The sequence below is a fragment of the Sus scrofa genome, chromosome 18 (genome assembly GCF_054392235.1).
Source record: "Sus scrofa isolate SSC_HxYL_T2T_F1_AM1 chromosome 18, Sscrofa_HxYL_maternal_Yorkshire_Landrace_v2.0, whole genome shotgun sequence".
NCBI lineage: Eukaryota > Metazoa > Chordata > Mammalia > Artiodactyla > Suidae > Sus > Sus scrofa.
Window position 1 is genome coordinate 49,544,241 of NC_139400.1, and position 13,377 is coordinate 49,557,617.

At 40.9% G+C, this 13,377-nt stretch overlaps 1 protein-coding gene and 1 long non-coding RNA gene across 5 annotated transcripts in view; one reads left to right on the top strand and one right to left on the bottom strand.

Moving 5' to 3' along the window:
- KBTBD2 (kelch repeat and BTB domain containing 2) overlaps nt 1–5,263 on the top strand; it is a 33,086-nt gene extending 27,823 nt beyond the window's left edge. For all 4 annotated transcript variants that reach the window (XM_085005909.1, XM_021079001.2, XM_085005910.1 and 1 more), the window contains one exon: nt 2,290–5,263. In XM_085005909.1, the coding sequence (XP_084862035.1) occupies nt 2,290–3,825 (1,536 nt within the window). In that variant the 3' untranslated portion in view covers nt 3,826–5,263. The remainder of the gene's footprint in view (nt 1–2,289) is intronic.
- Nucleotides 3,294–13,377, bottom strand: part of LOC106506824 (uncharacterized) — a 29,514-nt gene continuing 19,430 nt past the window's right edge. The window contains exon 4 of the long non-coding RNA XR_002340404.2: nt 3,294–7,187. This is a non-coding gene — a long non-coding RNA (uncharacterized LOC106506824). The remainder of the gene's footprint in view (nt 7,188–13,377) is intronic.

A 13,377-nucleotide genomic window follows, 5' to 3' on the forward strand; every position in this document is an offset into this window, starting at 1 on the left:
CAGACTTTTGGAATTGCCAAAAAAAAAAAACTGAGGAATTACAAGAAATCTGGATTCCAGAACACTGTTAAATAGTGACAGCTTTCTTAAAATTTTTCCTATCATGTTAGTGAAACCCAGGCTTGCCCAAATGTGGAAGGAGGATTTGGCTGCCCTGGCAAGCTTGGGAATGGGCCATTTAATGGCTTTCACTATTTACCACATGAAATGATGTTTTTATTTGTCAGATACTGTAAATACTTTATATAGGTTCTCATCAACTCTTTAAAGTAGTCATTTGTAAGGACTTCCCCATTTTACATAAGAGCAAGCTGTTTGTCTCATATTGTGCAAGTGCTGCCTGATCAATCCAGGTTTTGAATCTGAACATCCTGACTTTTTAACCACAAACTGCTTTTAGTTAATCACTTTGGCACTGAATTAATAGGTAGCACTTCCAGCTCAACTGAGATGTACTTTTCCTTCTTAAGAAAGAAAAAACAAGAGTTCCATTGGGGCTCAGCAGGTTAAGAAGGAACATAGTATCCATGAGGATGCAGGTTTGATCCCTGACCTTGCTCAGTGGGTTAAGGATCCATTGTTTCTGCAAGCTGTGGCATGGATCGTAGATGCAGCCTGGATCCTTTGCTGCTGTTGCCACCAGCTCCAATTCGACCCCTAGCCCAGGAACTTCCATATGCCACATTGGGTGCGGCTCTAAAAAAAAGGAAAAAAAAAATCTAGGAAACATAACTGCATGTGAATGTATTTATTGTTCTTTTGATTGCCTTTCTTGCCTGTAGCAGTAAGATAACAAAATAAGTATTGTTAGGCATGGTGTATGATTTTCTGGTTTTATGTGACTATCTTGTCCCTGTTGAGAAAACTAGATTCCAGCTTCTCAACAATAATCATTTCCTGTACTGATTTATTTACATTGTTTTTATTTGGTTCTCTCAGTTACACATTTTCTTGTTCTCCATTTTTTGATTGCCCCACGACATGAAGTTCCTGGGCCAGGGATCAAAGCCACGCTGCAGTTGTGACCTACACTGCAGCAGGTGTAGCAATGCCTTTAACCCACTGAGCCGGGCTGGGGATTGAACCTGCGTCCTGGTGCTACAGAGATGCCACTTGATCCCGTTGTCCCACAGTGGGAACTCCAGTTACACATTTTTTAAAGCCTAGAAAAGTACGTTAATGTGTATATTATGAATTTCATCTTACTTTTCCCTTAAGGCAATTTAGTTGGTTGGTTGGGTTTTTTTGCCTCACCCTTGAGGCATGCAGAAGTACCAGGGCCAGGGATCAAACCTATGCCACAGCAGTGACAATACCAGATTCTTAACTGGCTAAGCTACCAGGGAACTTGTGTTTAATTTTTGTTTTGCACGGGCCAGGGATTGAACCCTCGCCTCCAAAACAACCCAAGACGCTACAGTCCGATTCTTTCCTTTTTTTTTTTAGCCACCCTGGGACATAATGGAGTTCCTAGGCCAGGGATCAGATCTGATCCACAGTTGCGACCTACACTGCAGCTGCTGCAACAACACTGGATCCTTTAACCCACTGTGCCTGGCCAGGGATGGAACCTGCATCCTGGCACTGCAGAGATGCCACCAGTTCTGTTGTGCCACAGTGGGAACTCCCTGTTTAGATTTTTAAGAGCCTATTTAATGTTATATTATTGACTCCTAAATAGGGCAGTTAAATAGGCCACTTGATAGGAAGAAAAAATGCAAAAGTTTTATAATGTTATCATCACTGGAAGATGTTACCTCTTAGCTTAAACATGTTTATCTAAAAATAAAAACTACAGGGAGTTCTCACTGTGGTGCAACAGGATTGGTGGCATCTTTGCAGCACCAGGACGCAGGTTCAGTCCCCGGCCTGGCACAGTAGGTTAAAGGATCCAGTGTTGCATAGGTTGCAACTTGGGTTCAGATCTGATCCCTGTCCCGGAACTCCATGTGCCATTGGGCAGCCAAAAGAAAGAAAAGAGGTAATAATAAAAAAATTCTAAAAATAGGGAGTTCCCGCTGTAGCACAGCAGGTTAAGGATCCAGTATTGTCTGCCATGGTGCAGGTTTGATCCCCAAGTCCAGTGCAATGGGTTAAGGATCTGGCATTGCTGCAGCTGTGGAATAGATTCCATCTGTGGCTCAGATTCAGTCCCTGGCCCAGGAACTTCCATATGCCACAGCCTTAAAAAAATTTTTTCAAAAACTATAGTGTTTGTATTTTTATGTAACTTACAGTTATACTATTTGTCTGTCCTGCCTTTATCAGCCTTTTCTGTTTCCATTTTAGGTAGAAGATGTGTTACAACGTTGTCGAGAATATTTAATTAAAAAAATTAATGCAGAGAATTGTGTGCGATTGTTGAGTTTTGCTGATCTGTTCAGTTGTGAGGAATTAAAACAAAGTGCTAAAAGGATGGTGGAACACAAGTTCACTGCTGTGTATCACCAGGAAGCTTTCATGCAGCTGTCACATGATTTACTGATAGACATTCTCAGTAGTGACAATTTAAATGTGGAAAAGGAGGAGACCGTTCGCGAAGCTGCTATGCTGTGGCTAGAGTACAACACGGAATCACGATCCCAGTATTTGTCTTCAGTTCTTAGCCAAATCAGAATTGATGCACTTTCAGAAGTAACGCAGAGAGCTTGGTTTCAAGGCCTGCCACCCAATGACAAGTCTGTAGTTGTTCAAGGTCTGTATAAGTCCATGCCCAAGTTTTTCAAACCACGACTCGGAATGACTAAAGAGGAGATGATGATTTTCATTGAAGCATCTTCAGAAAATCCTTGTAGTCTTTACTCTTCTGTCTGTTACAGCCCTCAAGCAGAAAAAGTTTACAAGCTCTGCAGCCCACCAGCTGATTTACATAAGGTTGGGACCGTTGTAACGCCTGATAATGACATCTATATAGCAGGTGGTCAAGTTCCTCTGAAAAACACAAAAACAAATCACAGTAAAACAAGCAAACTTCAGACTGCCTTCAGAACTGTGAATTGCTTTTATTGGTTTGATGCACAGCAAAATACCTGGTTTCCAAAGACCCCAATGCTTTTTGTCCGCATAAAGCCATCTTTGGTTTGCTGCGAAGGCTATATCTATGCAATTGGAGGCGACAGCGTGGGTGGAGAACTTAACCGGAGGACTGTAGAAAGATACGACACGGAGAAGGATGAGTGGACAATGGTGAGCCCTTTGCCTTGTGCTTGGCAGTGGAGTGCAGCAGTTGTGGTTCATGACTGCATTTATGTGATGACACTGAACCTCATGTACTGTTACTTTCCAAGGTCTGATTCATGGGTAGAAATGGCCATGAGACAGACCAGCAGGTCTTTTGCTTCAGCTGCAGCTTTTGGTGATAAAATTTTCTATATTGGAGGGTTGCACATTGCTACCAATTCTGGCATAAGACTCCCCTCTGGTACTGTAGATGGGTCTTCAGTAACTGTGGAAATTTATGATGTGAATAAAAATGAGTGGAAAATGGCAGCCAACATCCCTGCTAAGAGGTACTCAGACCCTTGTGTTAGAGCTGTTGTGATCTCAAATTCTCTCTGTGTGTTTATGCGAGAAACCCACTTAAATGAGAGAGCTAAGTACGTCACTTACCAGTATGATCTGGAACTTGACCAGTGGTCACTGCGGCAGCACATATCTGAACGTGTACTGTGGGACTTAGGGAGAGATTTTCGATGCACTGTGGGGAAACTTTATCCATCCTGCCTTGAAGAATCTCCATGGAAACCACCAACTTACCTTTTTTCACCCGATGGAACAGAGGAGTTTGAACTGGATGGAGAAATGGTTGCACTGCCGCCTGTATAGTTAGGAGGCATTGAGGGAGTGCACACCTGATCTATTTGCTTTGTCATTTTCTTTGCTAAATAAGAGGCTATGAAAGGACTGAATATGAGTACATAAAAATCTATCTTTGATAAATTTTATTTTTATGCCCTACTTAATATTTGCATCAGTATAATATATATCAGTGAGTCTTACAGAAAAGATATGCTTCCATAATATGAAATAGATTATCCAATAATTGAGAAACTTTTATGTGTATCATGAGAGCATAAGAATCTGAATTATCTAACATTGTTAGCCCTGTGTATGTACAGTTCCAGAAGTTCACTTATTAAAGTAGTTTCCTGTTCCTAGTGTGGTATATCACAAATTGTGCTGAGGTTATTTTAGTATATGTATTTCATTCCCGTGCTTCTGTTCTGAAGTCCAGGAATACAGTTTTTCCAGTGTAGTTAATTGAGCTGCACTTAGCACTAATGTCCATGTTGGTATAGATACGTTGTCTAAATCAGAGTTCCCATTGTGGTGCAGCAGAAACGAACCTGACTGGTATCCATGAGGATGCAGGTTCAATCCCTGGCCTCGATCAGTGGGTCAAGGATCTGGCGTTGCCGTGAGCTGTGGTGTAGGTCACAGACGTGGCTCAGATCCCTTGTTGCTGTGGCTGTGGTGTAGGCTGGCAGTTGTAGCTCCGATTCGACCCCTAGCCTGGGAATCTCCATATGCCGCAGGTGCGGCCCTAAAAAGCAAAAGAAATGTTGTCTAAATCCTATACTATAGTTGAGGAAGATCTTCCACTTTATTGTTTTGCACAGGGAAAGTATGACTGCAGGATCAGTCTAACTATACTATTAGGTGCATGTATTCTCTTTTCACTAACTTATACTTGTCTATCTAGAATACAGGTCTTCCAACCAGCTGGTCATTTACCAGATGTGGAGTTAAGTTGCTGGGCTTGCAATAAGAATTGCTAGTCCCTCATTTTGCGGGTCTGTGTGGAGCTTTAATCAGTAAATGCCTCCACTTTCTGTATTACATTAACATTGGCTCATGCATATACCTACCTGCTGCTGTTGTATTTCTCCATCTTAAAGATTTAGAGTGGGTTAACCAGGTCATTACATCTTAATTTAATAACAAGCATTACTGTAGAGTGATTGTGTATAGATACCTGTTAGCTGTCAGGGTGTGTTTTTTTTAACCTGTTGTGTGTGTGAGTGGGAGGTAGGATTAGAAAGGTGAACTGTTCAGGAATTCTCTGCACTAGCTGTGCAGGAGAGCAGATAACTAGTGCTGCTCTGGCATTAATCCCAGGAACCACTAGCAGTAGCGGGGCGCCGCCAACCTAACATGAGCACAGGTGCTTCATGACAAACATTACTCGCATGTTCAACTGCATAATGTTTTGGCACTGTATTTTGAATGACATTAATTTATTAAATAAATTGTATATATTCAATATCTGTTTTTCTTTTGTGATGGGAATGGTCAAATGTTGTGCTTTTAATTTTTCTGGGCCAGCTTAGTTTTTAAAGGTGATTTCTTCAAAATGTATGTATATTTGTCTGATTTGAGCCTTACCGTGTGAACATAAACTAACAGATGAGTGACAGTGCCTTTCAGCCCCAGTTGCATGTGACAGTCCTCTTGGTGCACTTTGGAAAGCTTGGGAAGATGCCCGAGCTTGATTCCAAAGTAAACCATAATCTCTGCTTTCTTCAAAGTACTACAGGCTATTCGTTTGTCCAGTCCCACTGAGAACCATTGGTTTAGACCTTCTTCTAAATACAAGGATTTGATTTTAGATGACCAGTCTTCCTAGAGCATTTTGTTGATCATGTTTACAAACCTTAACTGCCTCCTACTGCTTATTGAATGCAGTCCAAATTATACCTAGGCATGTTATTTTCAAATTATAGAAAATCAGAGATTAAAAAAAATCTTGAAGCAAGGGAAAAAAATACTTACAGAGGGAAGGTATACAGGAATAAAGATAAATATATCCAACTTCTCTTCAGAAACCAGACAAGAGTGGAATAAAATAAAAGTGTTTGAGTAAAAGTCTTACCAATGTAGAATTCTATGCCCTGCAAAACCATCCTTTTAAAGTAAAAGAGAAATAAAGACGTTCTTGGCAATATCCTAAACTCCTTTGCCTTGTTATCAGTTATTTTATAACTGTGTGGCAAAACCCGAATCTTAGATGAGTTCAGTTCCCTCTGCCTTTTCTAATTACAGTTGGGTTGCTGGCAACTGCTACGGAAAACTGCGTAATGCACAGGTTGATGCCCTTAGATAACTTGAGGTCACCATCCTCAACCAGTTTCTCAACATTAGCAACCTGTCCTTCATTCTTCAAAACAATTTGAAACCTCCAGTCCTATAAACTCATCCATTCCCCAATTGCTGTGAGCAGATTACTTCTGAACTATCCATTATCACATCTGTCTGTACCTATATCCATTATAAGTTTTTCCTCTCCTGCTTAGAGAATCAAAGCATGAAAGATCTGTGTTAGAGATACTAGCCTTTCCAACCTTTCTACAATGTTTTGCTCTGTGATTCTCCCAGCTCCCAAACTTGCTTGAGCACCAAGAGTCACATGGGAAACTTAAATACAGATTCCTGGACCCTACCCGAACCTTAAATCTTAAGCAGTCCTCCCCAGCAGATTCTTAACGTAGCCTTCTCATTCCTCCACTATCTCAGCTTCTCTAATTGGATCCATGCCTTTCTTTAAACATGACCAAACCTGTGCCACAGTGGTGACAACATGGAACCTTAACCTGCTGAGCCACCAGGAAACTCCTTCCAAAACAAAATTCTTAAAAATCTTTCCCGCAACCCCTTCTTCACAAACCCAGTTCCTTGTCTGAATTGTTTCTTGATGAACCACATCTCACTTTTACCACTGAACTCAAGTGAGACTAGTTTCTGCCACTATTCACCAAACTTGAAATTTGTTGCTGTTTTTTTTTTTAAGCACAGAAGATACTCTGTCTTATTTGACAATAATAGTATTGTATATTGCTAAACACTTTATTTGGAAGACTCCAAACGGGATTTGTGACATTATGCTCCTCTGGTTTTCGTTCTACATCTAGAACCTTAGAGTCACTGACTTTACCTCTAACCATCTCTGAAATCTTGGTCTTTTATTCACATGTTCCCTCAACAATACTGTTCACACCTTCACCTGAGAACCAGATGTGGATACTGTCTTAGCACAGGCTGCTATGACAAAGTACCCATAGGTTGCTTAGAAACAGCAGAAATGTCTCACGGTTCTGGAGGCTGGAAGTTCAAGATCAGGGTGCCAACATGGTCAGGTTCTGATGCGGGCCCTCTTCTGGGTTGCAGAGTGCCAACTTTGTTTTATCCTCCTGTGGCAGAAAAAGACGTAGTAAGTTCTCTGGCCTGTCACGAGGTCATGAGCATTCCACCTCATGACCTCATGACCTCACCCAATACCATCATGTTGGGATTGGATTTCAACTTACGAATTTGAGGGGAACACCAATAGTTTATAACGTCAATGTCTCAAGTTTATCACAAATTCACCACGTGTTAAGATTCCCCCTACCCCTAGCTGACATCTTCTGGTTCTCGTTCTATCAGTAATGGCACCGTCGTCCATCTTGTTGCTTAAGCCAGATTATGCAAGTTGGACTCTTGCCTCTACCTCAGCTCAGTAGTCTGTCAGCCTCCAGGCCTTGAGGCTCTCACATACCCCTTGAACCAGCACATGAATCTAGAGCCCTGATCGTCTCTCACCTGGAGAATTGAATTTCCTGAACCTCTTTATACAAAAGCTTTATTGACCTTTAAGTCACACACCGTACAATTCAGTGCTCTTTGTGTCACACAATTGCAGAACATTTCATGACCCCCCAAACCCACACCCATTCTCATTTCCCCCCAAATGCTCTCTCTTGCAATCCTTTGCTCACACTTTCTCCACAAAGCCATCGACTTAGCTTTTTAAAACAAATTTAATTTTATGCCTTGGCTTAGAACTTTTATTGTGCTTAGAAGAAAATCCAAGTTCCTTTCTGATTTACAAGGCCTTTAGATTCTGGTCTCTGCTTACTTTACTGGCCTAAATTATACACTTCATGTAACTTCCTCCAAGAGGCTTTTAAAAAAACATTCTACTGCCTTGAGTTCCTTTTATTTACATCTGAATTGTATTCCATGTTGCCTAACGGTCAATTACCTTATACATATTGTCTCCACTGCTGTGAGGGCAAGGGCTTTTGTCTATTTCTGTACCCTCTACATCTAATAATGCCTGGCACATAGAAGGAACACAATGAAACCCATATAAAGGTGTTCATGGGTCACAAGGGGAATTTTAATTACAATAGAATCATTCAGACCACACCACTATTTTGGAATTGAAGTCATTCACAATGGAGTATTTATGACACTATGGAAAAAGGATATATATATATATATATATATATATATATATGTATGTTTTGTTTTGTTTTGTTTTGTTTTTGCTTTTCACTGCCGCACCCGCAGCATATGGAGGTTCCCAGGCTAGGAGTTGAATCTGAGCTACAGCTGCTGGCCTATACCACAGCCAAAGCAATGCAGGATCCAAGCCTTGTCTGCAACCTACACCACAGCTCACAGCAATGCCAGATCCTTAACCCACTGAGCGAGGCCAGGGATTGAACCCACAACCTCATGGTTCCTAGTTGGATTTGTTTCTGATGCACAACTATGGGAACTCCTAGAAGAAGGATGTGTCAGCAAATTAACATCAAATGGGCTGGCATTAAAAACACAAACTTTCCTTCCTGTCGTGGCTCAGCGGAAACGAAACTGACTAGTATCATGAGGATATAGGTTCGCTCCCTGGCCCCGCTCAGTGGGTTAAGCATCCGATATTTCTGTGAGCTTGGTGTAGGTCCCAGACTCGGCTCATATCTGGTACTGCTGTGGCTGTGGTGTAGACCAGCAGCTGTAGCTCTGATTCACCCCCTAGCCAGGGAACCTCCATATGCTGTGGGTGTGGTCCTAAAAAGACAGAAAAAAAAAGAAAAAACCTATCCAACAATATAAAAGGATTTGACCGAATGGGCTTTTTTTGTTTTTGTTATTTGCTTTTTAAGGCTGCACATGCAGCATATGGAAATTCCCAGGCTAAGGGTCAAATCGGAGCTGCAGCTGCCAGCTTATACCACAGCCACAGCAACACCAGATCCGAGCCACATCTGCGACCTACACCACAGCTCACAGCAACACCAGATCCTTAACCCACTGAACAAGGCCAGGAATCGAACCCACATCCTCAGGGATACCAGTTGGGTTTGTAACCCACTGAGCCACAGTGGAAAGCCTGTGGGTTTAACATAATATACCATATTAACCGAAAAAAGGAGGAAAATAACATGATCATTTCAATAGACACAGAAAAATGATTTGACAAAAATTCAAGGACCATTTGTGATAAAAGCTGCAAATCAAGAAGGAAATTTCCTCAACCTAATATAGAACATCTATGAAAAACCCACAGCTAATATATTAATGGTAAAAGACTGAAAACTTTCCCCCTACAATCAGGAATCAGACAAGATTGCCTGCTTTCATCACTTCTATTTGAAATTGTACTACTCAGGGCAAATAAGGCAACAAAAAGAAAATATATATATATTAGAGTTTTAAAAGATAAAAAAATCTCTTAGAACCTGATAACTTAGCAAGGTCACAGGACACAAGAGAAATATATAAAAATACAGTAGTTGTATTTTTTGTATTATCAACCATAAAAATTCATTAACAACAAAAATACTTAGGAAGAAATTTAACAAAAGATGTGCAGGACCTGTACTCTGATAACTAAATATACAATGTTACTGAGAGAGAATAAAAAAGCCCTAAAGAGGAGTTCCCGTCGTGGCTCAGTGGTTAAGGAATCCGACTAGGAACCATGAGGGCAGTTCAATCCCTGGCCTTGCTCAGTGGGTTAAGGATCCAGTGTTGCCATGAGCTGTGATGTAGGTCGCAGACACGGCTCGGATCCTGCGTTGCTGTGGCTCTGGTGAGGCCGGCAGCTGCAGCTCCGATTAGACCTCTAGCCTGGGAAACTCCATAGGCCACGGGAGTAGCCCTAGAAAAGGCAAAAAGACAAAAAACAAATAAACAAACCAAAAAAACTAAAGAAATGGAGATGATAGATCGTGTTTAAAAGTTTGGAAAAATAAATTTTTGTCAAGATGACAATTCTCCCCAAATTGATCCATATAGTCCATGCAACCTCTATCAAAATGCTAATATCCTTTTTCATAGAAATTGATGCGTTGAATTTAAATTTTATATAGAAAAGCGAAGGAAGATTTCCTGCTATGGCACAGTGGGTTAATGATCTGGTTTGTCTCTGTGGAGGTGCAAGTACAACGCAGTAGTTAAGGACCTGGCGTTGCTGCAGCTGTGGTGTAGGTCACATCTCTGGCTCAGTTTCCATCCCTGGCCTGGGAACTTCCATGTGCCGCAGAACCCACCAGAGACAAAACCGTTTTTATAAAAAGAACAAAGTTGGGAGATTTACGTCAATAAATTTCACATTTTTACTGTTTTTCTCGCTTTTTTTTTTTTTTTTTTTTTTCTCTCTTATTTGGATGCCCTATGGCATGTGGAAGTTCCTGGGCCAGGGATCAGATCTGAGCCAGCGAACTGCACCAGATCCTTTAACCCACTGTGCTGGGCCAGGGATCAAACCTGCATCATGGTGCTGCAGAAATGCCACGGATGCCAGATTGCACCACAGGGCGAACCCCTCTAATTTTTACTCTGATAGAGATAATGTGGTACTGCATAAGCCCATAGGTAAGTGCTTTACAATAGAATCCAGAAACAGATTCTCATGTCTAGGGTCTTTTTTTTTTTTTTTTCTTTTTTTGACAAAAATGCCTGGTGGTTCAACAGGGAAAGATAGTCTTTTCAACAAAGGGTGCTTGAATAATTTTTCATACACAAAATATACATATTTATAGAAGCACTAGAAGAAACATAGATTAATTTCTCTATAATTAGGGAATAGGGAACACTTTCCTGATACTAGCTCAAATTCCAGAAGCAATAAAACAAAATACAAAAAAAAAAAAAAAACTTGGAGTTCCCATTGTGGCACAGCAGAAATAAATCCCACTAGGAACCATGAGATTGCGGGTTCAATCCCTGGCCTCGCTCAGTGGGGTTAAGGATCTGGCTTTGCTATGAGCTGTGGTGTAGGTCGCAGACGTGGCTCAGATCTGGCGTGGCTGTGGCTGTGGCGTAGGCTGGCAGCTGTAGCTCTGCTTAGACCCCTAGCCTGGGAAACTCTGTATATCATGGGTGTGGCCCTAAAAAGCTAAAAAAAACAAAAAACAAAAAACAAAAAACCCAAAAAACAAAAAAACAAAACTTTTATAGAGCAAGACACCATGGGCAATAAAAAGACAAGTGACAAAACAGGAAAAAAAAGTTCCTAGTATCTCTAATATTTTTAAAGAGATTTTCCAAATAAAAAGATCAAAAACTCTAAGAAGTTGAGCTAGTAAGGTGAACAATAAACCCATATAAAAACATGCTTATCTAATTCATACTAAGAGAAACACACAGTAAAACCAAAACTGAGATACTATATCTCATGTATTAAATTGGCAAAAATTCAAAAATTGGACGTACCGTTGGAGAAACAGTCTGCTCGTACATTGCTGATAGTCCTGCAAATTATTATGGTAGTTGTTGGAGATTTGGGCAATACTGGTTAAAGTAGTAATCCTTTTGACCAGCAATCCTATATCTAGGGGTCCTCTCCCAAAGATAAACTGGCAAAAATATATATATTTTTTGGCCCCACTTGCAGCATGTGGAAGTCCCAGGCTAGGGATCGATCCTGAGCCACTGCAGTGGCAAGGTCAGGTACTTAACTTGCTGAGCCACAGTGGGAACTCCAAAAATACTTTTTAGGAGTTCCCACTGTGACTCAGCGGTAACGAAACCGACTAGTATCTATGAGGTTTTGAGTTCAATCCCTGGCCTCGCTCAACAGGATCTGCTGTTGCTGTGAGCTGTGGTGTAGGTTGCAGACACAGCTTGGATCCTGCCTTGCTGTGGCAGTGGTGTAGGCCGGCAGCTGCAGCTCTGATTTGACCCCTAGCCTAGGAACTTCCGTGTGCCAGGGGTGTAACCCTGAAAAGACAAAAAAAAAAAAAAAAAATTGTTTTAATTAAAAAATAATTTTTTTAATGTATGAACAAGGCTTTCATCTCTTATCATAGTATTTGTACTAGCAAAAAGACCAGAAAACAACCCAAATGTCCATCAGTCCTTGGTTAAATCAGGATTGGTTAAATAATATCAGACCCATTTAGTAGATCTCCAGAATATTTCATTAAAGGGCAAAGTGGAGAAAAGTGTGTGTGTACAGTAAAATATATGTTTATAATATTTGCTTATGTGTTTAAAGTAGAAAGAAATTATAAACATTTTTATTTTTATTTTTAAAAAATTAACTATTTATTCTGTCCGCACCCATGGCATACGGAAGTTCCTAGGCCAGGGGTGGAACCTGAGCCACAGCAGCAATGGTGAGCCACAGCAATGCCCTGAGCCAGATACTTAAGCAGCTGAGCCACCCAAAACTCCAATTATTAACATTTTTCAATGCTTAACGAGAGAGAGAGAGAAGAAAGGAACCGAATGGTGGAGAATAATAAAATCTCCTTTGAATGCACCTTGTTTTTTAAATCTGAAACTGTGTAAATATTTTACATAATTATAAAGCAAAATTCAGGGAGTTCCTGTTGTGGCACAGAGGAAATGAATCTGACTAGTGTCCATGAGGATGCAGGTTCAATCCCTGGCCTCGCTCAGTGGGCTAAAGGATCTGGTATTGCCATGAGCTGTGATGTAGGTTGCAAATAGAGCTCAGATCCTGCATTGCTGTGGCTGTGTCTGGCAGTTGTAGCTCTGATTCAGCCACTATCCTGGGAACTTCCATGTGCTGCAGGTGTGGCCCTAAAAAGAAAAAAAAAAAAAAATTCAATTGTAAAATTTTAGGATGAATCTGGAGAATCTAAATTTGTATACAGGGGGTGGCATAACCCAACAAAAAAGGGACTTTTCATCAACTTAAAACAGTAATTTGTGTATCCCTGTCCCCTTAGTGGAAAAAAACCCTAAGGAAGAAAGAAAAAAAACTTTGTTTTAGTGGTAGTATTGGTATTAGCATTCTGAGACTGTTGTGTATATACTGTGGGTTAAAGCAAGTGAATAAATAATCTAAACTTTTATTACTAGAATCTTGTTAGAACTGGGATTGCCTTTCCAGGAGAAAGGAAAAATAGAAGAGGAGGAATTCCCATTGTGGGTCAGGGGTAACAAATCCAATCAGTATCCAGAGGATGCAGGTTCAATCCCTGGCTTCGCTCACTGGGTTAAGGATATGACATTGCCTTGAGCTGTGGTGTAGGTTGCAGATGAGGCTTGGACCTGGTGTTGCTCTGGCTGTGGCTGTGGCTGGGAGCTACAGCTTTGATTCGACCCCTAGCCTGGGAACTTCCCTATGCCAATTGTGGG